Source organism: Tauraco erythrolophus, chromosome 26 (assembly GCF_009769465.1).
Source record: "Tauraco erythrolophus isolate bTauEry1 chromosome 26, bTauEry1.pri, whole genome shotgun sequence".
NCBI classification, from domain to species: domain Eukaryota; kingdom Metazoa; phylum Chordata; class Aves; order Musophagiformes; family Musophagidae; genus Tauraco; species Tauraco erythrolophus.
This window is the reverse complement of record NC_141490.1, coordinates 260,379-282,474: the sequence shown is the minus strand read 5'-3', so window position 1 is coordinate 282,474 and position 22,096 is coordinate 260,379. Positions and strand designations below refer to the sequence as shown.

At 48.6% G+C, this 22,096-nt stretch overlaps 1 protein-coding gene across 1 annotated transcript in view; it reads left to right on the top strand.

Moving 5' to 3' along the window:
• KMT2A (lysine methyltransferase 2A) overlaps positions 1–22,096 on the top strand; it is a 43,012-nt gene that overhangs the window by 4,675 nt on the left and 16,241 nt on the right. Inside the window, 15 exon segments of the mRNA XM_086627024.1 lie at positions 5,200–5,269; positions 6,526–9,194; positions 11,091–11,268; positions 11,639–11,873; positions 13,172–13,236; positions 14,033–14,404; positions 15,029–15,102; positions 15,732–15,860; positions 16,720–16,833; positions 18,019–18,165; positions 18,454–18,549; positions 19,343–19,463; positions 20,228–20,341; positions 20,700–20,884; positions 21,458–21,631. Of these exon segments, the coding sequence (XP_086483150.1) occupies positions 5,200–5,269; positions 6,526–9,194; positions 11,091–11,268; positions 11,639–11,873; positions 13,172–13,236; positions 14,033–14,404; positions 15,029–15,102; positions 15,732–15,860; positions 16,720–16,833; positions 18,019–18,165; positions 18,454–18,549; positions 19,343–19,463; positions 20,228–20,341; positions 20,700–20,884; positions 21,458–21,631 (4,743 nt within the window).

Sequence of the window (22,096 nt, the reverse complement as noted above, 5' to 3'; positions counted from 1 at the left end):
GGAAGCGTTTTGTTCAGGTTTCAGTTGTGCTTGGTTTCGGTGAACAGAAACACGGGGAACCCGCTTTCCGTTTGAGGGACTTGGTTTTATTGGTTCGGGTCCCAGACCAGCAAAGGTTTGTCACCCCAGCTGAGGTCGTCTCCTCTTCTTGCCCTGTCCTGTGGACTACCTGTGGAAACTGTGTCTGTCGTTCAGCGGAAGGTGTCCTCGTCCCCTCCCATCCCCTGTGTAGACCAGGCTCTTTTGCAGTGAAGTGCTGGTAAAGAGTGGTCAAAGGGTGTCTCTGATGAGATTCTGTGTCTCTTTTCAGCATCAGTGGCCACTGAGGATGACTTTGGAAAAGGACTGTGGGTTCTTGCAAACTAGTCAAATGCGATGCTTCTCTGGCAATTCCATCCTTTTAGCTAGGTGGCCAGGTGACATAGCCTCTGGGGTTTTGATGATCTCATTTTTTACTGAGAGTGTTGCAGTTCGTGATGGCCAGTCCCCTCAGTTCACTCTTGTGCACCAACAGCAAGTGAATTCTTGGACGTTAAGGTGACAGGATACCACAAAAGTCAGCACGGAGGGTGAGCTTGTCCCCCCTGAGCCAAGCCACAAAGCCCAGTTCAGCTGTCGAAACACTTTGATCACACTTTGATGCTTTGCCGGGTGGCACGCGTTTCTTCAGAACAGGGGATGAGCTTGCCGCTAGTAGGGGTTTTTCAGTGCATCGATACGACAGCTTTAGAGCAAAGCCACGCGCGTGCAGAAGTTCCTGAAGTTTTGCAACCTGCTTAACAACGTGCTGCAGAATTCTTTCCTTTTCCTCAGTCGTCCAAGTCCAGCTGAAGCATTGCTTTCTAAATGTCCGTTATGGAACCGGGAGAGAGAGATTTTGCTTGCCAGAAGCAGTATTTTGCAAGTGGTCTCTTAGATGTGGTCCAGGAGGCTTTGGTCTCGCTTTTCACTCACCGGGTGCAAGCTGAATCTCTCTAGGTAATGGTTTGGCTGACTCTCTTCCTTGGAGGTGGCACCGAAAGCTTGTCGTGACCAGAAGGAGACTGTTTCAGGTGCTCTAAAAAGCATCCCTCTTTGTTCAGAGTGGAAATCGTAAATTTCTCATCCAGGATGGAACCAGGACTCTGCAGAAAGCAGAGGCCGATTGTGTTTTGTCAGTGGGCTGTAAGTTAGTCTGTTCTGCTACTCGCAGTTTGGCTGAGTAGCGAGAGGTTGGCTGTGGTGTTGCCTTCTAACGCTGCATATACTCATTTTTCTTCTAGCAAGCTGGCAAGACTGATGGGCGCACCCAGTGATGCTGTCAGAACGGGCGTGCTCTCTGCTTTCGATTTCCGAAATTAGGTGTCGTCTGAGGGACTCTGGAAGGTCCAGCCCTAATCACGGTTGTATTGCCATGATCGGTCCAGAGGGTACAGCTGCAACAGTCACAGGGGTGTATCTTCCCGTTGTTCCAGTTTGGGGCTGTTGTGTGGAGGTGAGCCAGCCAAGAGCCGTTCTGTGCTCTTGGGACGCGCCGTTTGAGTCAAAGCCCCGGCAGAGTCTGTGCGTCGCTCCCATTCAGAGCTTTCATCTATTAAAGAGCAAAAGGACGAGTGGACCCTCACCAAGCCGGTACGCAACGGCAACCCCGAGTGATCGCTTGGGAAGCATCTCCCCGAACTCCCAGATGGCTCAGCTCCCAACACGAGCGCAACCGCTGTTTATCTCGGGGTTACTTATTGCCACCCTCCAAGGATGTTTGCTGGAGGAAGAGGAGTCTGTTAGGTCTTGTGCCATAGTTACTAAGCAGCCTTCTGAGTGATCTTCTAAAAATAGCTTACCTCTTTCCCAGAAAACGAGGTGTGGTGTAATCGGGGCCAAAACTCAGATGGTGAATGGGAAGAGAAGTGTTGTTCTGGTAACTCTATTGTAAAACTAAATAAACTTTTTTGAGAGCGGATTGGAAAAGCTGCATTGCTCATTTAGTGCTTCCGACAGCTTCGATGGCAATCCTGGGCAACTGTGTGGCTCCGTAGTGGTATAGGTTATACTACTATGCCTCAGACGGGGATCGAACATCAGCCGGTACCTTCGGAATAGTTTCTCATCTGAAGGTAGATTTGCCTCTGTGAGATCTGTAGTCGGAAAATCTTTGAAAAGTAGTTTTGCTCAAGAACGTCGTAGTAGAGATTTGCTCGCGAGTTTTCCGTTCATGTAGTAGCTGGGTTGCTCCAGGAAAAGCCGTTCTTCCTCTGCTCACAGCTTCGAGGTTTAAACCAGCCGAGGTGGTGTAATGTTTGAGTGGGAGATGTTTGAGTGGCTGCTGCCCATGGAGAGGTCGCCCCTTGCCCGCTCCATTAGGCTTCCAGTCTCGCGCGTGCGTCAAGCCTTCCCGCATCCTTTTTTTTATAATCCTGAGCGACCTTTTTTGGGTTGTATTATTCTTTCTCAGGTAAACGAGGTCACGTTCAAAACCATTATGGTTTTTAATCACTGCCCATCTGTTGTGCTTTATAGTCACTTCAGAAGAGCTGGAGGGAGGCTGTTCCTGCTTCATTTGCCTCAAAACCGTGTTTTGACTTACGGTGGCTGACTGGATGGTTTAGTTCGGCAAATGCGTACTGGTGTCCAGTGGCCTTCTCGATCTTCTCTGACAAGTTACAAGGCTGCCCTCCTGGGTAGTGAGAATGACCGTTTGGAGGTCACCGATACACTCCTGAAGGTCACCGAACAGACAGGAATGATGTATTGGTCGTGCTACTTGTAGCTGTAAATGAAGCCACAGTGACTATTTGGCGGAGAGCGCCTGTTTACCTAGGGCAGTTCTAGTGACTGCTGGGCAGGAAATGAGAAAAAATGATCAGGATATCAGGCCAAAGCCCAAATTAACGTATCCCATTGGAAAAGCAAGGCAACAGCACTCAGTTTAAAAATAATGCAGGTTCCAGTTGTGGATTATGACAGGTGATTGTCAAAAATACAGAAAGTACTGGTTTAGTAGCTGCAGATAAAATACTAAGGATTTTACCACCCTGATTAACAAAACGGAGAAAACATTCACGGTAGCCACGTGAGCTTGGAGGCAGATGCAAGACTCTTAGTTGTGTTTTGTTCTTCGCTTCGTGGCCCCAGCGGCCAAATATTTGTCGAGAAGGTGTATCTGTCAGGTTGGTTTGGTGATAGCTGGGGTGGAGATGGGCGTTCCGGGATAGCAGGAATGGGCATCCCTCCTGCAGCAGTCACGCGCTGCTGTCGAGTACCTCTTTCTTTTCATAAAGAGCACAGAAAGGAGCAGGGGTGGCTGGAGGGTTAGAAAGCCACACTGTGGGTTCTCGTGTCTCTTCAGGCCCCGTCTTTTGTTCTGGGCAGAAGAGCAGGTAGCAGAAAATACGCCCGTGGTCTGACCCTGGTACCTCTGGGCAGCGATCTGTCAAGTCCTGACTTTAACACGTGCTTGTTCTCTGTTCCTTTGCCGCGTCGTCGTTACGTGGGAAGTTGTGTTTATTTGCACCTACTTGAGACTGTAGCTAATACTAGGTGCATCTCAGCACTAGGTGCTGGGGGGCTGCTCTAATTTCCAAGCTGCCTCTGCACCCGGCGCACGCCGTAGGCTCCGGATTGCGTACTTGGAAACGCCACAGGTTTCGGTTTTTGGTAGGCTGGCACAGAGGGGTGAGCAGCTGCTCCCTTTGCATCTCTGAGCCTGACTGCTCCTGGGCAGCCTGTTATTTTCCTGCTTGCATCCTCAGCGTTTAGACGGGTGCAGCCCGGATTTGTCTCTGTTAAGAGCCTCTCCCTTTGCCGGTGCCAGGGACCCTTTTCCCTGCGAGGGCAGTGCCCGTGCAGCAGTGTTTACATCCTGCAGGGAGCCCACGTGCTCGGGGAGCGGCCGGCAGGCGTGACGGGCCGTCGATCCGCAGTGCTGGGAGCTGGGAGCTTCTGCAGGCTTTCCCGCTCCGGTTTTATTACTGTAGGATTGCAGCAGGGAAGTGGTAGCTTTTCCCTTTCAGGGAAAGGCCTCTGGGGGAGTTCTGCATGACGCAAGGTTTCTCGGGTAGGAACGAGGCGTTTTGACGTCATTTCATTTCTTTTACGTTGCTTTATCCTTGCTTTTTTTGGGCCTCTTGGCATCAGTGCTGCAGCTGCAGAGCAGATGGGCAGCAGGGATGCGGGGAAGGGCAGGACCGTCCCTTCCCAGCAGCGTGTGCTGATAATTGCTTACAGCGATCACGGACGGCAGCCGAAGCGTGTGTGTGTTTTGTTTGTCTCGCTAGAGCTTAGCTGTGCTGAAAACTGGAATGGCCTTCTCCTCAGAATGTTTACTCCCTTTGAATTATTTCATACCGAGGTTCATCAAACAGAAACCAAGCAGAAAATTTTGAGAAGCAGTTTGTCTTAAGCCTTGCTGCTTTTTGTCACGGCACGACTTTCCTGTAGACACAGGTACGGGTCTCAGTGCCTGTGGTTTAATCTCTTTAAAGTGTGGTTTCGGTAGCTGAGACTTGCTTCGTGTTCTGTCCTGTAAGTGGATGAACTAGAAATTCCACATAGAGAGCACAAGGCGGGAAAAAAGGCAGTTTTGACAACGTCTCTTATCAGTCAGGCCTCAGCCACATCAGGAGACAGTGTTATTTCTTTGCACGGTTCACCTTCGCCTGTTCGCAGTCTTGCACCGTTTTGCTTCCAGGATACTGTTCTCGCAGCGCTCGCTCTTCTCAGAGCTCTTTGCGGGCTCAAGTTGTTGCAGAAGCAGCATCCTGACTTTCTAGCACAGGGACCGCAGTTTAAAGACACCAACGACGCCTCTGTTGGAAGTTCAGAGAAAACTTAAGGCTGGCGAACACAAATACATGAGGTGAAATCGGACCAGGAGAGCTGGAATGTGTCTTGAGGGTACTTTGAGTATTGGCTTATCAGAGAAGCCCTTTGTGGTTTGATGCGAGCAGCAGACGTTATGCGTAAGGGTTTGTTTTCATGTGTACTTGTCCGTTGTTTCTGCGTGACTCCTTTTGCTTGTTCCATAGCTGTAAACTTACAGCTGCTTTCTATGTACGTATAGAAGTTGTGTTTCCTTTTCAGCAATTGTTTGCTGGAAGAGCAAATGCCAGCACGTTTCTTGGAGAGGGAAAATCTAGAATCCTTTAACGCTTTGGTCATAGTTGAGTTCATTTTCATGTGAATATCCACGTTTTCAAATTTCAATCCACTTTCTCCTTGCAGGATGAACAGTTTTTAGGTTTCGGTTCAGATGAAGAAGTCAAAGTACAGAGTCCCACCAAGTCCCCCACAGGTACGTTCAAGTTGTGGTATTGGTTGTTGACTTTGTGTTTTCCTTTGTGATGGTTTTGCCGTGCCTCTCCTGTTTGTTCCATCAAACCTCACCCACCGTAAAAGCCACGCCAGTCCTTGGGTTCGACTCAGTTAGTGTTGGACTCTTTACATCTGATCCGTTACGGAACAGGGAAACTTTGAGTAAAAGAGTTGTACTGATGAAGCCCGTGTTTGAAACCCAATGTTTAGCGTCTTGGAGAGCCAATTCTTTTCAATAATAAGGATCTAGTACTGGTTTGAGTGTTTCAGTATCTTTCAATAGGCTCATTGTCGCCTGTTACTGGAACCTTCACGTTTTGGAAACAAAACAAATGTAGGACACTTGAGGATAAACTGTAGCGAAGTTGCTATGTTTTCAACTCTCCAGATGTAGGATTAAATCGTGATGGGGCTGCAAGGGAGCGAGTTCAGCTTTGGTTGAGATTCTTGTCCATAAACACTCTCACCGCAGCGCTCTGCTCATTCACCACAACGATCTGCTCGGCTTGGCCTTGCCAGCAAACCCTGCTGTGCAGAGCCTCGCTGATAGGGTGTTGTAGTGAAGAACGAAGCGTTGTCAGAGACCCCTGTGTGAAGACCCAGAACTGGAATAGCTGGGTTTGTTGGGTGAAGTGCACTGGGAGAGGTGAGTAATCAAGCCTTGCACACCTGCTTGATGATTCCAGACGCAGCGCCACATGCTAACTGTGTTTCAAAACTAAAATCAGGGTTTTTCTTAGCAAATTACCTTTCATCAGCCTCTCCCTGTAAGTTGTCCTTGCCTTACTGACCCATCCCTTAGCAGGGCAGATGGACAGTACCAGAGAAGAAAGAATTTTTTTATTCCCTTTTGACTAGCTGTAATCTCCTTTAAAAAAAGAAAAAAAAAACCAACTCAAAACAACACCACCCAACAAATCATCTTTTAATGTGTTTGAAAGATGGGACGTCTGCCTAAGCATTGTTATTCCCTCTTGACATGAGGTTGATAGTGGGTTTGTGCCATCGCAGGTATTTTACCAAAGTTTTCTGATATGGGAGGAGAGGTCTGTTGTGAACGTATTCTTTACGTGTATTGGTAAAACTGTGTTTTGGTTGTCGATCAACTGAAATGTCTTGGCAACTCGTCCGGGCAGCGCGGCTGTGCCGAGCGAATACTTGTGTGACCTCGGTAACGCTGCTCTGGCATTTGGAGAAATTTTAATGTGTGCTCTACATTCTCTACTTCCTTCTCAGTTAAGTCTAGTCCACGGAAACCTCGCGGGAGGCCCCGGAGCGGTTCCGACCGAAGTTCAGCTGTACTGTCAGACTCCTCATCAGTGTGTTCCCCTTCGAGCAAGTCTGAAACCACATCCATGGAGAAAGTAAAGAAGAAGGAGTTGAAGAGCGGGGAAAAAAGACGAGGAAGACCTCCAACGCTTACGAGCGTGAAGTTCAAATTGTCACAAGTAAAGGACGCGTCGGACATTCAGAAGGGCAGTAAAGAAGAAAAAGAGAGTCTGAAAAAAATCAAAAGGTCACCATCCACTACGTTCCAGCAAGCAACTAAAATCAAGAAATTAAGAACTAGTAAGCTTTCCCCTCTGAAATCTAAATTCAAGCCTGGGGCGAAACTTCAGATTGGGAGGAAGAGCGTTCAGATCGTGCGCAGGAGAGGTAGGCCGCCGTCCTCTGAACGTTTGAAGACTTCCTCGACCTTAGTGGTAAACTCGCAGCTGGAGAAACCCCAAAGGGTTCGCAAAGAAAAGGACGGCACGCCGCCTCTGACGAAAGAAGAGAAGACTGCTGTCAGGCAGAGTCCGCGCAGGATTAAGCCCGTTCGGATCATCCCTTCCACCAAAAGGACGGACGCCGCAATCGCTAAGCAGCTCTTGCAGAGGGCTAAAAAAGGGGCGCAGAAAAAGATCGAGAAAGAAGCAGCCAAACTGCAGGGCAGGAAGGGGAGAACCCAGCTCAAAAATATCCGGCAGTTCATCATGCCAGTCGTGAGCGCTATCTCTTCGCGGATTATTAAAACACCCAAACGGTTCATCGAGGACGAAGACTACGATCCTCCTATTAAAATATCCAGACTAGAGTCCACGCCGAACAGCAGGTTCAGCGCCACGTCTTGTGGCTCCAGCGAAAAGTCCAGCGCGGCTTCTCAGCATTCGTCTCAGATGTCTTCGGACTCCTCGCGCTCCAGTAGCCCCAGCGTGGATACGTCTACGGACTCCCAGGCTTCTGAGGAGATGCAGACGCTTTCCGAGGAGCGAAGCAATACTCCGGAAGTCCACGCACCGCTGCCTGTTTCTCAGTCCCCTGAAAACGAGAGCGGCGATAGGAGAAGCAGAAGATTTTCGATAACGGAAAGAAGTTTCGGCCAGAGGACTGCTAAAAAGCTGTCGGCCTTACCAAGCGTACCGCAGCAGCAGTCCTCCTCCTCCCCTCCTCCCCCTTTGCTCACTCCTCCTCCGCCGCTGCAGCCTGCTTCCAGCATCTCGGACCATACCCCGTGGCTTATGCCTCCCACCATACCGTTAGCCTCACCCTTTCTCCCCACTTCTGCCGCGCCGATGCAAGAGAAACGTAAGTCAATTCTGCGAGAGCCGACTTTCAGGTGGACCTCCCTGAAGCATTCCAGGTCAGAACCACAGTACTTCTCATCAGCAAAATATGCCAAAGAGGGTCTTATTCGCAAACCGATCTTCGATAACTTCAGGCCTCCGCCGCTGACACCGGAAGACGTTGGCTTTGCGTCCGGTTTCTCAACACCAGGCGCGACAGCTCCTGCACGTCTGTTTTCTCTTCACTCTGGAACGAGGTTTGACATGCACAAGAGAAGTCCTCTGCTGAGAGCGCCCAGATTCACACCGAGCGAGGCCCACTCCAGGATCTTTGAGTCTGTCACTCTGCCCTCGTCGGTAGGTCGCACCGCTACGGGGACCTCTGCAACGGGTGTCTCCTCTCGGAACCGGAAGAGGAGAGTGTTTAGCCCCATCCGATCAGAACCCAGATCTCCTTCGCACTCCATGAGGACGAGAAGCGGGAGGCTTAGTACCTCTGACCTGACAACTCTCACCCCACAGTCTTCTGTCTCCTCCTCATTAACTAGCATTTCTGTTAGTTCTCTTGCCACTAGTGCCTTAAATTCAACTTTTACTTTTCCTTCCCATTCCCTAACGCAGTCTGGGGAATCAGCAGAAAGAAGTCAGAGACCGAGGAAGCAGACCAGCACTCCAGCAGAGCCTTTCTCATCTGGTAGCCCTACTCCCCTCTTCCCCTGGTTCACGTCGAGTCCCCAGACAGAGAGAGGCAGAAACAAGGACAAGGCGGCGGAGGAACTCTCCAAAGATAAAGATGCGGACAAGAGCCTGGAGAAGGACAAGAGCAGAGAGAAAGACAGAGAGCGAGAAAAGGAGAACAAACGGGAGTCGAGGAAAGAGAAAAGGAGAAAAGGGTCAGAAATCCAGAGTAGCTCTGCTTTGTTTCCTGGAGGTAAAATGCCCAAAGAAAAAGTTGCCAGCGAGGACGTGGCAGCATCGTCGTCTGCCAAAAAAACTGCCGGGCGGAAGAAGTCCACAGCGCTAGATGCCGCGGCAGACGTTTCCACTGCTGCTCTGGTAGATACGGCAGCCGTCAAAACCAAAACGTCCAAGAAAGGCAGAGGGGGGTTAGACAAGTCAGACCTGGAGCTCAGCCCTGCTGTGCCATCCGTGGAGAAGGAAAAAGCCCTGCGTCTTTCTGCTCCTTCGTCAAGCACTGTTAAACATTCCGCTTCCTCCATCAGCTCCATGTTGGCTCAAGCAGACAAACTGCCAATGACTGACAAGAGGGTGGCCAGTCTTCTGAAAAAGGCAAAAGCCCAGCTGTACAAGATTGAGAAGAGCAAGTCCCTCAAACAAGCAGATCAGCCAAAAGCACAGGTAGTCCTTTTTCCAAGTTTTTATTGTTTGTTTGTTGTTGTTTTGTTTTTTTTTGCTAGAGTGCATCTTGTTTTGAACTTGTGCTGAAAGTCACCAGCAGCTTTCGTATCCTGAGTGTGAAGAATTAACGTGCTGAGCTCAGCAGCTGTTGGTGCAACAGATGGCAAACGACTGAAAACGAGAAGCCCTGGGCAGAAGCTGAGGGGGAGAGGGAGCTGCTGTGGAGTCAGCTCGGGGAGGGGGAGCCGCGTGCGTTTTTAGAGATGAGCGCGGCGTAGCTGCTGCTGAGGTTTCTCGGGATAAATCCAAGCAAAGCGATCACCTGGATAGTAGTACTCACTCTTCAAAGCACCCTTCCAGCAGGCTGCAGTAGTCTGTCTTTGCCTCGGTGTTTCCTGTAGGCCCTTCCCAAGCTTAAAGCTGACTTCTGACGATAAAGCTGGTCTAGGTCTCTTCTTTTTTTTTAACTTTACGTGGTGATGATCCATCACTTATGGGCGGGAGTAAGATCCATTGGGATTTTGCATCTGATCGGAGGACTGCTTCCTATTGCTTTCTTCTCTTCCCGCTCCCTGGTCCCCCACCCCAAACCTCCCCTTTTCTGCAGTCCCCTTCTAGCTACCAGAAAGGTGTGTGGACTGTACTTTCAGAGAATACTTCCATTTTATTTCGACTATTACACTCCTAAATGGCGCTGGTGTGACAATGGAGTAGCGCCTATTTTAAATGGAAAACACTCAGGGTTTTTGTCTCTGAAACAAGGTGCATGTTTCTGTGTGCCTGGCCTGGTTACAGAGGAAGCCCAGGCCCTCACAATTACCTGTTTGGAGAAGTTCTTTTAGTCGGAAATATTGCAGAATCCTTTGGTGAAAACATGGAATACTGCACTGAAGTGCTGCGTTTCTTTTAGGACCTCAGTGGGCACAAGCCCATCGTCTCAAAAGCCAGCAGCTACAAAGCTGCGAAACAGCTTGGTTTACTTCTGGCTTCTGCTGGATCAGTTGGCATGGAACGTTAGTCTAGCTCCAGTCAACTCTGGTTTTCGTGATACCGATGCCTTGAGAACACGACTTTGTGAGCTCGCTCGCTTTCCAGTAGCAGATGTAAATCCCCTTGTAATTCCGAATGAGTAAAACTTTTTGTTGTTTGGAGTTTATCCTCTCTTGGATAACTGAAGCTTAGAAGGCTGAGAGTCTTTATTTCTGTCCCGATTCTTACAAAGTGCAAGCTAAGATATAATTTAGCTCTTTGTCACGGTCCAACCCCAGCCGGCAGCTCAGCGTCACGCTGCCGCTCGCTCACTCCTGCCCCTGCCCTGGTGGGACGGGGAGGGGAGTCAGGGAAAAAAGTAAAACTCAGGGGCTGAGATAAAGGCAGTTTAATATGACAGCAAAGGAAGAGAAAGCAGCAATAATAATAGGATACACAAAAAGAGTGACGCACAGTGCGATTGCTCACCACCCGCCGACCGATGCCCAGCCCGGCCCTGAGCAGTGATCTCACCCCCCATCCCTCCCTGCCTGGCTCCCCCCAGTTTGTGTGCTGAGCGTGACATCGTGTGGTACAGAATATCCCTTTGGCCAGTTTGGGTCAGCTGTCCTGCCTGTGGTCCTTCCTCACTCCTCGTGCACCTGGCAGAGCATGGGAAGCTGAAAAGTCCTTGATTTAGTGTAAGCACTACTTAGCAACGACTGAAACATCAGCGTGTTATCAGCAGTATTCTCCTGCTAAATCCAAAACATGGTGCTGCAGCAGCTGCCAGGACGAAAATTAACTCTATCCCAGCTGAAAGCAGGACACTTTTTCGATTATTTAGAAGTTCCCGTTGCGTGTTTCCCAGCCTCGTTTTGGTACCTTTCTTAGGAATACTGCCTGTTCTCGTGTTCTGAAATCTAGGGACAAGAGAGCGATTCGTCAGAGACGTCGGTCCGAGGACCACGAATAAAACACGTTTGCAGGAGAGCAGCTGTTGCGCTGGGCCGCAAGCGAGCCGTGTTTCCTGATGACATGCCCACTCTGAGTGCCTTACCGTGGGAAGAGCGGGAGAAGATACTGTCTTCCATGGGGAATGATGGTGAGCTGATGTTTTTCGTTTTCGTCTGTGGATGCGTACAAAGTCAGCTTCTGTTGGCTGTTTAAAATAAGGACTCCAAGCGATTAATGAGGGAAAGGACGTTAAACAGCTCTGGGCTCTCCGTTACAATGCCACTGGAACAGGGCTAACCCTTTTAACCCTTGGCAGTTGTTATAAACGTGTTCTACACTAAACCTTTGCTCTGCTGAGACCAAAAGTTTATTTGTACGCGTAGAAGCGTGTGCATACACACACCCCTTGTGTGGCTCTGCAGGTGAACCTTGATGGAATAAATTCCATCAGCGAATTAGGTGCTCCTGAAACATTCTTTGACATCAGCGAGTTCACGTTAGAAACTTTTTTTTGACAGATAAGTCGTCCATCGCTGGCTCAGAAGAGGCTGAACCTCTTGCTCCACCTATCAAGCCAATTAAGCCGGTTACCAGAAACAAGGCACAGCAAGAGCCTCCAGTGAAGAAGGGCCGACGCTCCCGGCGCTGTGGGCAGTGCTCGGGCTGTCAGGTCCCAGAGGACTGTGGTGTCTGCACTAACTGTCTAGACAAACCCAAGTTTGGTGGGCGCAATATAAAGAAGCAGTGCTGCAAGTGAGTATGTGTCTGGAATTTGTCTGATCCCAGTGTGGAGTGGTGTAAGCACACCCAGGCTCCGGGCCCGGGAACGGCAGATTTACCCTGCAGCACAGGCTTTGAGCAAATTTGGCCTGGGCTGAGGGCGGATCACAGCAGGGGATTGTAAGTGGTTTGATTTAAGAGTTAAGATCCTAATTCAAGGTGGGCTTCTTAGAAGCTCTTTTCCTGAAGTTCGCTTCCAGTGTATTCTGCCCAGTTTGATGAAACTGGCAGAGCATTGGGAAGCATTTGGTATGAGACCAGTGGTTTTCATTAGGCAGTACTGGTTTTTGCAAGGAAGGCGGTGTTTACATAAATATTTCTCTCTTCTTCTCCCAGATTGCATTTATGAAGAGCTTGTGTTTTCAAGATGATGTTTATCTGATTTTATATATGCTTCACAAACAAAGATGTCTCTGGATGTCATTGAGAAATACCGCTCTTCCTTGAATTTTCCTGTCATTTTTTTATATATATCACTTAGCCTGAACCTTTTGCTTTTTTAAATTGCTGCATTGAATTGATTTTACCAGACCAGCTAATCTGTCTGAAAAGGCAGCAGCTGAAGTGGCACCAGTAAAGATTGTCGTGGTATGAAAGCTGTTTGTAAAGCATAGCTGTGAGAACTGATGTGTGGTGCTCATCCGCGTGAAAACGCTCCGCAGACGGCGGTCTGTAAGCAGTCTCACTCTTGCAGCTCTGCCCAGGCCTGGGGCTAGGTTTCCAAACCTCGGGCCCTGCTACGAGAACGAGGGCAGAAACAAAGCCCAGCCTGCCTTTTAGAAGGCATCGTATGCTGAGCATGAGAAAAACAGGGAATAAAGTTGAATGCTTCAAAAAAGGCTTGGTCGCCTAATCTGATCCAGCTCCAAGAGTATGTCTGAAGTGGCCTAAGTTTGGATTACATAAAACCTGCAGTTGTGAGAGTTCGATGTGGTTTTCTAGAGCTCTTGGAAGTATTCTGACGCTTACCAAATCAATAAATGGAATTGGTGGGGACTTACCAGTGAGGCAGCGTTGTTACATAAGCGGCTTTGTTAACCTCAAAATTGTGTTGAGAGTGTGGAAAACCAGAAGGAAAACACAGAGGAAAACAAGAAGTTTCTTTTACTTGTGTCTGAAGAAGAGGGGATGTGGTGGTGAAGGATTGCTTAGAAAAAGGTAGTGAGGGTACCGATAATGTTGTTTTCACTCTTTCATGTTGAATGTTTACAGACTGCCTTCCTAATGTCTGCGTTTTCCTTCTCATTTCACGACATGTTCTTTCTTTGTAGAATGAGGAAATGTCAGAATCTGCAGTGGATGCCTTCAAAAGCATATCTCCAGAAGCAAGCTAAAGGTAGGCTAAAAGTCTTGGCTCGAGCAGAGTACATGAGAGAAGTTTTCATCTCTTAAATTTTGCTCTTTGTGCTGTCGTCGTGGCTGCAGCGAGCTTACAGAAGGTTAGTCTGCAGCCAGATGTTCTCGGGGAGCCTGCCTGTTCTGCTGACGGCAGGGGGAAGTTGCAGGAGAGGTGCAAGTGCAGGCAGCCTCTGGGCTCCCTAGCAGCAGCTGGCTCTTGCAGCACTGGGCTTGTAGTTTTTCCTTCCTTTTGTAGGGAGCTGCTGCTGGTGGCTGCTCAGTCTCCCCTCTGCCCTTCAAGCAAAGCGTTTCTCAGAGGTTTGCCTGCTCCTGAGTGACACAGGGACTGATGAGTCTCTTGGAGCCTCCTTGTCTCTGACATGAGGCTAAAGTGAGCCATCATATGTGTCGTGTCAAATCCCCACGCTCTTGCTGCTGGAGCTCTGGAGGCCTGCGTGTTAGTGTGAGAGTGGGCAGGCAGATGCCGGAACTTCGCCGTGGAGTCGCCTTTCTCCTTTGTTAAGCTTTGAATCTGCTTTGCTGCAGAAGGGTTTTGCTCACTCCTCTGCCAGAACAGAGGCCCACGGTATTAGAACACAGGTTACAACATAAGCCAAGAGCATTAATTTTACCAATGAAGCATGGGATTTTTTTTTTGAGTACCTCTTTTTCTTTCGTACGACTGACAAAATTCTGACGTCCAACCGTCTGTTTCCTTATTTTGAAAAAGCAGCGAGTCAATTGAAGTCGCACCGTTTCATCCATGTTGCTTTATCAATGCTTCTTTTTCTTAGCTGCAAAAAAGAAAGAGAAGAAATCGAAGACAAATGAAAAGAAAGAAAGCCATTCTGGAAAGAACCAGTTGGACTCTGGACAGAAACAAGCTCCTCAGGCTACCGTGTCGAGAGAAGACAGCACCGTGAAGAAGAGCAGTGAACCTGCCCGTAAGCCCGTTGAGGAAAAGCACGAGGACGGGAATTCCTCCGTTCCAGTGTCGGAGCCCAAACAGACCCCTGCATCTGGTACCAGAAAGACTAGCAAGCAGACGTCCCAGCCAGTGCAGCTCCCTCCTTCTCAGCCACCGAGCTCAGGACCTTTGAAAAAAGAAGCACCTAAACTTACCACTTCTGAGCCGAAGAAAAAGCAGACTCCCCAGCCAGAAATAGGTAAATGGGACTGTTTCTCCTCAGTCTGTTTGAGTCACATGGAGTAACAGTACCGCTAAAAGCTGTTGGTTTTCTAAAACTGAGGCTTTATGATCTGTTGAATTTGCAGCAGATTATTTTGGAGTTTTTTTCTTAGAACTGGCTTCGTTTTTATCGAACTACAGTGTGTGTGTTCGGGCAGGGAGAAGGATGGCCGTCCTCATTGTGGCTTTCAGTCGTGTAGTCTCGGCAGTCTCAAAGTATGTTTTGAATGCCACTGAGTCTGTTGACTGTTCACAGTCTGAATGTGAAACTAGAGGAATGTAGTCTCTTTCCTACAAAAACGTAGTCCGCCCCTGCACGTAGTACAGAGCAGCGTGAGCAGTGACCAGCAAGGCAGCTCCAGGACTTCCGTGGCTCTGCACCCAACGCTTCAGATTTTTAGCAGAGCCAAGTCTCCTGGCCATGCCTCGAGGAGACTGCTCCAGTCGTAGTTGGTGAGGTGCAGTCACAGAAAAGGGTAGAAAAATTCTGGTCTAAAATTCATCGCACGTTACCCTGCTGATTTTTTTTTTTTTCCCCTTTTCTTCTCTACAGGTGGCTGTTAGTTACTTGAAATACTCATGATTTTTCCCCCCTTCCTAGGCACAGAACAAAGCAAACAGAAAAAAATTGCTCCCCGTCCAACTTTCCCCGTGAAACAGAAACCAAAAGAAAAGGTGAATACTGTTTTTTGTACACAGTCAGTAAATTTCGAGAACCTGGAACTTCTGTCTGTCTAGAAAGTACAATTGTGTTACTTAACCCTTTCGCAGACTTTTTGGTTTGTACTTAAAGATGTTAGGTTTTCCCTTCTGGCAGCATGTGGATACCAAAGTACCTGGATTATGCCTAGGATTCGGTTCAGATGTTAACTTGTTCTCTAAGACTTGTGCACTGTGGGGTGGAGGCTAGCTTTTCCATAAAAAAAGAATAAAAAATGGAACTACCTTTGTCTTAGAAACAACTCCATTATGAATTAAAAAAAACCATAAATCTCAGAGAAGCGCATAGGGACTAATTACACCCAGAGTTGCCCCGCTGCAGCGAAATAAAACCCAGCACTCTGAGAGAGAGCAACAGGACATCGGAGGGAAATGCAGCAAATTGAATTAGGAATGTAACTGTGCGTGGAACGCCCTTAAGAAATGGTTTGCAGAGTGGTTACGTTCTTGCAGCTCTTGCACGCTCGTTGATTCCGCGACGGTTTGGGGGTTCGGCTGTGAATTATGGGCGGCGTTGGGTGGAATTACTGAATGGGATCTGACGTTCGGGGTCGGGATTAATGCAGGCTCCTTTCCTTGACCAGGAAAAGCCCCCTCCTCTAAGCAAGCCGGAAAGCAGCACGCTGAATTTGCTCAGCACTCTGACTAACGGCAGCAGTTCCAAGCAAAAGCCACCCACAGATGGAGTCCACAGAATCCGAGTGGATTTCAAGGTAGAGGACAAAATGTTTTAAATATTTGAATGTTACCCGGCTCTGATCACTGGAAGTAGAGTCCCTCAAGAGTGCTGGCCCGTGACTTCTAAGTTTGGGTGTCTGATGCCACTCAGAGAGACCTGCACGTAGGAGCCTCCATGAGAAGTCACTCGGTTATTTTTAGCAGCTCCTTATGCCTTTTTTCCCTATAATTAGAGTACTGGACGAAGAGACGCTTTAAAGCTTTAAAACTTAACTGTCAAATGTGTGAGGATGAGCAAGAATTGAGGTTTATGAAGAATGATTCCATTAAGATGGAACTATAAAACCTTACCACAACTCGAGCCAACGAGATTTGGGGAAAATGTTAGTAACTTGTAACTCACAACCTTTGGGGTATATCGGGGCTTTTACACTGATAAATCATGTACTTTTTTGAACAAGAGTGTTGAAATAATAAAAATTAATATTTTCCTAATATTTTTTCAGTCCATCTATAAGTGTTGATACGGGAGATTATAGTGAGATCTCGTAAGTGTTTTATACGAGTATGGAGTTTTAATAAAGTACAATTCTTCTGAAATTTCACTTTTAGTAATAATTGTGCAACCGTGAAAGACTTCGCCTCGTCCCTTAGGCCTGCTTTCCGTAGAAGGGAGGCTAGCGTACTGTTGGGCTCTCTTGGCAAGGACAGCGCTGAGATGCGGCTGTCCCAGTACACACTGTAAAGGAGACCGAGGCAGAAGCTGACATGGTGTCAGTTTGAGACCCCCTAATCGCAGGCGCAGACCGTATAGAGCAGCAGTCAATGTGAGCACTTTGTACTGATGTTGTATTGCCTTGTTCTGCATGGTGACCTATCCTTTTGTACTTTCAGGAGGACTGTGAAGTGGAGAATGTTTGGGAGATGGGTGGGTTAGGCATCGTGACCTCGGTACCTATTACTCCCAGGGTGGTCTGTTTTCTCTGTGCCAGCAGTGGACACGTGGAGGTAAAGCATTGCGTTCTGCTGTCGATGACTTAGTTACAGAACCGTGTTGTCGCAAAAATAAAGAAAGAAAACAAACCCCATCTTGGCCTTAACCCAGAAGCAGTTAAGATCGTACTTGTAAATCTGTCCTTGCTAAAATCTGTCTCAAGATACTAACGTGCAAGGTATTTAAAATCAGTTTGGAAACTTGCCTTGGAGGTGAACTGTATTAGGCGTAGCGAAATAGTGCGTTTGAGAGCCCCCGCGTCTCCTCTTAGTTTGGAATCCCCCACCTGATGCAGAGCAGGGGCTTCGCTTCCTTTCACCTTGAAATAACAAAGGCTGCCCGGTGACCTTAGAGGGCTGTAGGCAATGTTGACCTTCCCAGGTGTGTCTGTGTCTGCTGGGAGCTGCAAACCGTCACCGAAACGTGACTGGAAAGATGCTGGCGCTGCATAAGGAGCTGGACTAAGATGTGTTAAGTGCCTTTCCAGGTATAGATAGGGGCCTTCTCCACGTCTTCAGACCAGCTGTCCTGGGAAGGTGATGCTAGCGCCTTAGACCAGGCTTGGTTACGATGAGTGAAGAATACGTGGGGGGAAAGGGGGGGTTAAGTCCTGTGTGTGAACATCAGGGCACTCGAGGACCGTGAAGGTCCAGAGGGGCATGGAGCCATCCCCTTCTCAGGTTGCTCAAGGGGACGAACGATTCCCACGTCCCCTGTGAGTCTATGGTGTTCGTGCCCGGAGGATGATTCTTTTTCTAATATGACCAGCCTTGTAGGGGATACGTAGAAATTAGAAGAGCTTCCTAACGGGCCACCTAAGCTGAGCGGAGGGAGAGGTGTCCCTCTTTGCTCTGCGTGTCCCTTCCTTCCGCACTAAGCGTTTCTTCCGGTGCAGCTGGCTCGTGTTACAGGGAGAGAGGGAGATCCCCAAGAGCCCTGTAGGCCTTTGCCAGTACTCGAAACCCTTGAACAACAGGTAGCAGACTCCCGTTTGCTGCCAGGCACCTAGTCTGGGTAGCCGAGCACGTCTTTGGGTTGTCCGAAGTACGCCCGCAGTTTCCCTCCTGAAACAGGCCAGTAGAAGTCCTTATTCTGTCAGTTGCAAGGCAGAATCGGGAGTCGTTCGGAGCGCGAGGGGGCTTGTTTGGGACTTTGGAGAAGCTTCTGACTTGCTAAAACCTCCCTCTCCCCCCTTGCAGTTTGTGTATTGTCAGGTCTGTTGTGAGCCTTTCCACAAGTTCTGCTTAGAGGAGAGCGAGCGGCCTCTGGAGGACCAGCTGGAAAACTGGTGCTGCCGTCGCTGCAAGTTCTGCCACGTGTGTGGGAGACAGCACCAGGCCACCAAGGTACCCCCGCGCCGCCGGGAGACCCGGTGGGCAACCCCTCGCGCTGCTCCCGGAGCTCCTCTCGCTCCGGAGCGCAGCGCACAAGCGCGCGCCGGGAAGCAGGGAAGCGCAGGGTCTCTGCGCCAGCGCCGCTGGGCTCTGGGGAGAGCGCCGCTAGGGTTGCTTCATTGCAACCTCTTCCTCTTGCCCTGCGTGGGGGATCCAGCGGAAAACAAAAATGCCCAGGATTTTGCGTCCCTTTTGGAGGGTCTGTGTTCCAATGCTTTTTTTCCCTCTTTATTCTTGCAGCAGTTGCTGGAGTGTAACAAGTGCCGGAACAGCTATCACCCGGAGTGCCTGGGCCCAAACTACCCGACAAAACCCACCAAGAAAAAGAAAGTTTGGGTGAGGGATTTTGATGTCTTTTTTGGGTAATTCACTTGTTGGCCAGTCGTAGTGCTGTGGGCCGGAGCTCTGCAGGCTGCTCGCCCTGACGCAGTGGCTTGGCTTTTTAAGGCAGTGTGCCTGGAAGGTGTGTTTGGAAATAGATAATGAGGTGGGTACAGTTCTGAGCAAGCAGGATTTTTAAAGACATTACACCTGTTTTTAGTTGTAGCAATTCTTCTGATCGTAGTCCCAGAACGTGGAAGAAGCTCTTTAGAATGGAAGCATTTACCTGGTTAAGGAACTTACCAGTTCGTACTGGTATTGGGAGGCAATTTGGATTAATGCACTGTTTTGCATCTTTTGAGTTTTTGTTCTAAACAAGCGCGAAAGCTCTGCCTCTAGTGCATCTGGTACCGATAGTTTTTAGGTGCTTTCTACCACAGCATCCTCAGAGTTGGAAAACTGTGAAAATAGGACCTCGTATTTTAGGTCAGAAGAAATGCCACGACTACGTCAGCTGCTTTATGTGAAGGGGAAGGTGATGTTTACTTCAACGCACATACGGAGGACAGGAAAGCTATACCGTGGTTTATTTTCGTTTTTCCGTTGTTGCGTTATCACCAGCTTACCGTAAAGGGAGGGAACTCTTCTTTTTAGCGAAAGTTTTGGCATTTGAAACTCCTTGTTCTGTTGCATGAGCTTTCTGCACTCGTTGAGTAGTAAAAACTAGGGCACGTATCGTTAGGAGTAAAGCCGAGAGAAACCACGGGATAAAAGCAAATAACTCTTGCCAAACACGTTCCTTTTCCAGATATGTACCAAATGCGTTCGCTGCAAGAGCTGCGGATCAACAACACCAGGCAAAGGGTGGGATGCGCAGTGGTCTCACGACTTCTCGCTGTGTCACGATTGTGCCAAACTCTTCGCTAAAGGTGCGTAAAGTCGTGGTTCTTCACCGCACGAGCCTCTTCGGACGCTCGGTTTCGAATTGGCGTCAGTGCAGAGTGAACAGAGGGCCTGCGGGGCGAGTGAGCTTGTCACGGTACAGACTGGAGTGAAAGCTGGTGTTAGGGTCGAGCATGAAAGCACGCGGAACACCTTCTGTAGGAAAGCCAGGTTCCTAAATTTCACAGTGGCTAACAAAAGCCACCACTGTTTTATTGTGAGAGTTGGAGGCTTCCACAATTTGTACCGTACAAAGCAATCTCTACGCACCCCTTGGCCCTGAGTTTCAAGCAGCAGTTGAGAAAAAGACATTTTAAAGGAGACTTGACTTAAAGGCAACAAAATTCCTGTTGTAAGGCAGTTGTTCCTTCCTACATCAGTGACGCCTTTGGATCGAGGAGGGGCACTCTGGGGAAGAACTCTCAGGACAGAAAGTCTTGACCGTTCCGCCTGATTTCTTGCCCGTGTGTCGTCTTTGTCCTTTCGTTTCACTCTGCAAAGCTAATTGCATGGAGTACTTTGTTAGTCCCACTGCCCCTGAATATGGGTGCCCAGCAATGGAATCGTGGAGTAGTCAGTGGTCTTCCAAGCAGGTTAATTTCGTGGCCGTCGTTCGCAGCGCTGTAAAAATAAATGTTCCTGGTGGCGCGTTTCAGAGAGCTGCTTTCTTAGCACACTGGCAAGTGACCACCCAGCCTTCAAGGTGTGTGTGGCAGCCGAACTCCTGATGAAAATCACATCTCCTTTGCAGGAAACTTCTGTCCTCTCTGTGACAAATGCTACGATGATGACGACTACGAGAGCAAGATGATGCAGTGCGGGAAGTGCGACCGCTGGGTCCACTCCAAATGCGAAAACCTTTCTGGTAAGGCAAATCCTTATCTCTCAGTACTTAAGAACACGAGGCAGCGAGTAGACCAAAGTGATCCAGTTTGGGGCCTTTCTGCTAGAGTGTGACATTAGCACCCTCAGCTGTTGTGACCCACCTGAAAAATAACTGTAGAACGGCTACAGATACACCAGTATATTCATATCAGTGACATCGTAAAAGCACGGGACCTGCCTCACATGCAGCCTTGCTCAGTTAGTTGCACTAGATGCTTCTTATGTGGAAAGTGTTGCAGTTAATAAGTGCAGAGTAGGGGTTTTTCCCTATATCCATCCTTCGGTGAAGTAGTTCAGATTGTTTTGTTGTTTGTGTTTTGTTTTTTTTTTGTCTCCAGATGAAATGTATGAGATACTCTCTAACTTGCCTGAGAGCGTAGCCTACACCTGCATTAACTGCACGGAGCAGCATCCTGCAGAGTGGCGTCTGGCGCTGGAGAAGGAGCTGCAGGTCTCCTTAAAGCAGGTTTTAACAGCCTTGTTGAATTCCAGAACTACCAGCCACTTGCTGCGGTATCGACAGGTAAGCTGGAGCCTCACGTCCCAGTAATATATCCTGGCTTGAAGTGTTGCCTGGCGTTCGGTTGAGTTCTGGTATTGCTGTGCGTCGTGCTGCAAAGGTGTCTTTGTTGTGCTGAGAGCAACACGTACTGCGACTTTTGTTCTCTTTATCCCTGTGGGAACAAAGAAGTGGGTATCTATGATACAACTTAGGAGGTGAAAAGAAAAAAAAAAAAGGTAAAGTTCTTCAAGGAATGGGAGGTAAATCCTTAAGGATGGTGGAGGTGCTTTTTTAACAGGAGAGGAGGATATTGGTCTTGAAATATATGTTCAGAAAGAAGACTCCTGAAAAATGAGTTTGGTCCCTATAGCTGATGGCTCTGCTCGGCTGCGTACCGTACAGGTCAGCAGCAGAAAGCTGGTTAAGATCTTTTCATCTTTGTCCCTGCACTTTGGACAGGAATTCAGAACTTGAGTCTCCGTTCTTTCATGTCAATGAGAATCTCTGGGCCAATGAATGTGCGTGGGAGTATGTCTTGAGTAGCAGCCACACTTAATAGCCAACGTCCCTCTGTCTGTTTGCTGATGTTAACAGGCAGCAAAACCGCCCGATTTAAATCCCGAGACGGAAGAGAGTATCCCATCCAGAAGCTCTCCTGAAGGTCCTGATCCTCCTGTCCTAACAGAAGTCAGTAAACAGGAGGAGCAGCAACCTCTGGATTTGGAAGGAGTGAAAAGAAAAATGGATCAAGGAGGTTACACTTCTGTGGTATGTCGACGTTTTAGTGTTCCACTCTAATAATAGATCCCATGAAGTGCTTTATGACCCGTGATGTTTATAACTGAGCGTGCTTGAGCCTTTTCTTAATGAACAAGGAGACAGGTGAAATGCTGCTAAAACCAATTTTGGCAGGTGCTCCTGTCCGTGTTGGCCCAAAGACATGTGATTTACACCGTTGTACGGTGCTGTCTAACCAGCAGTGATACCTGGTTAAACCCTTTTTGCTCTTAGCATTTTGTGTTGATGGAAACAGGACAGGTTGTCCTTCGTGTGCAAGCTCTTAACTCAAGTCATTGGTCATCTGGGAACTAATAATTCATGTGTGGAGGGACAATCTTTTAGGGGGGTTATTTCTACAGAACGCTAACGTTGACCCAATCATCAGTTTCCGTTGGAGGGAGCAGCCTTTTCCTCTTTTTTCCCCTGCAGAGCCTGGAATCTTGAGGAAGACTG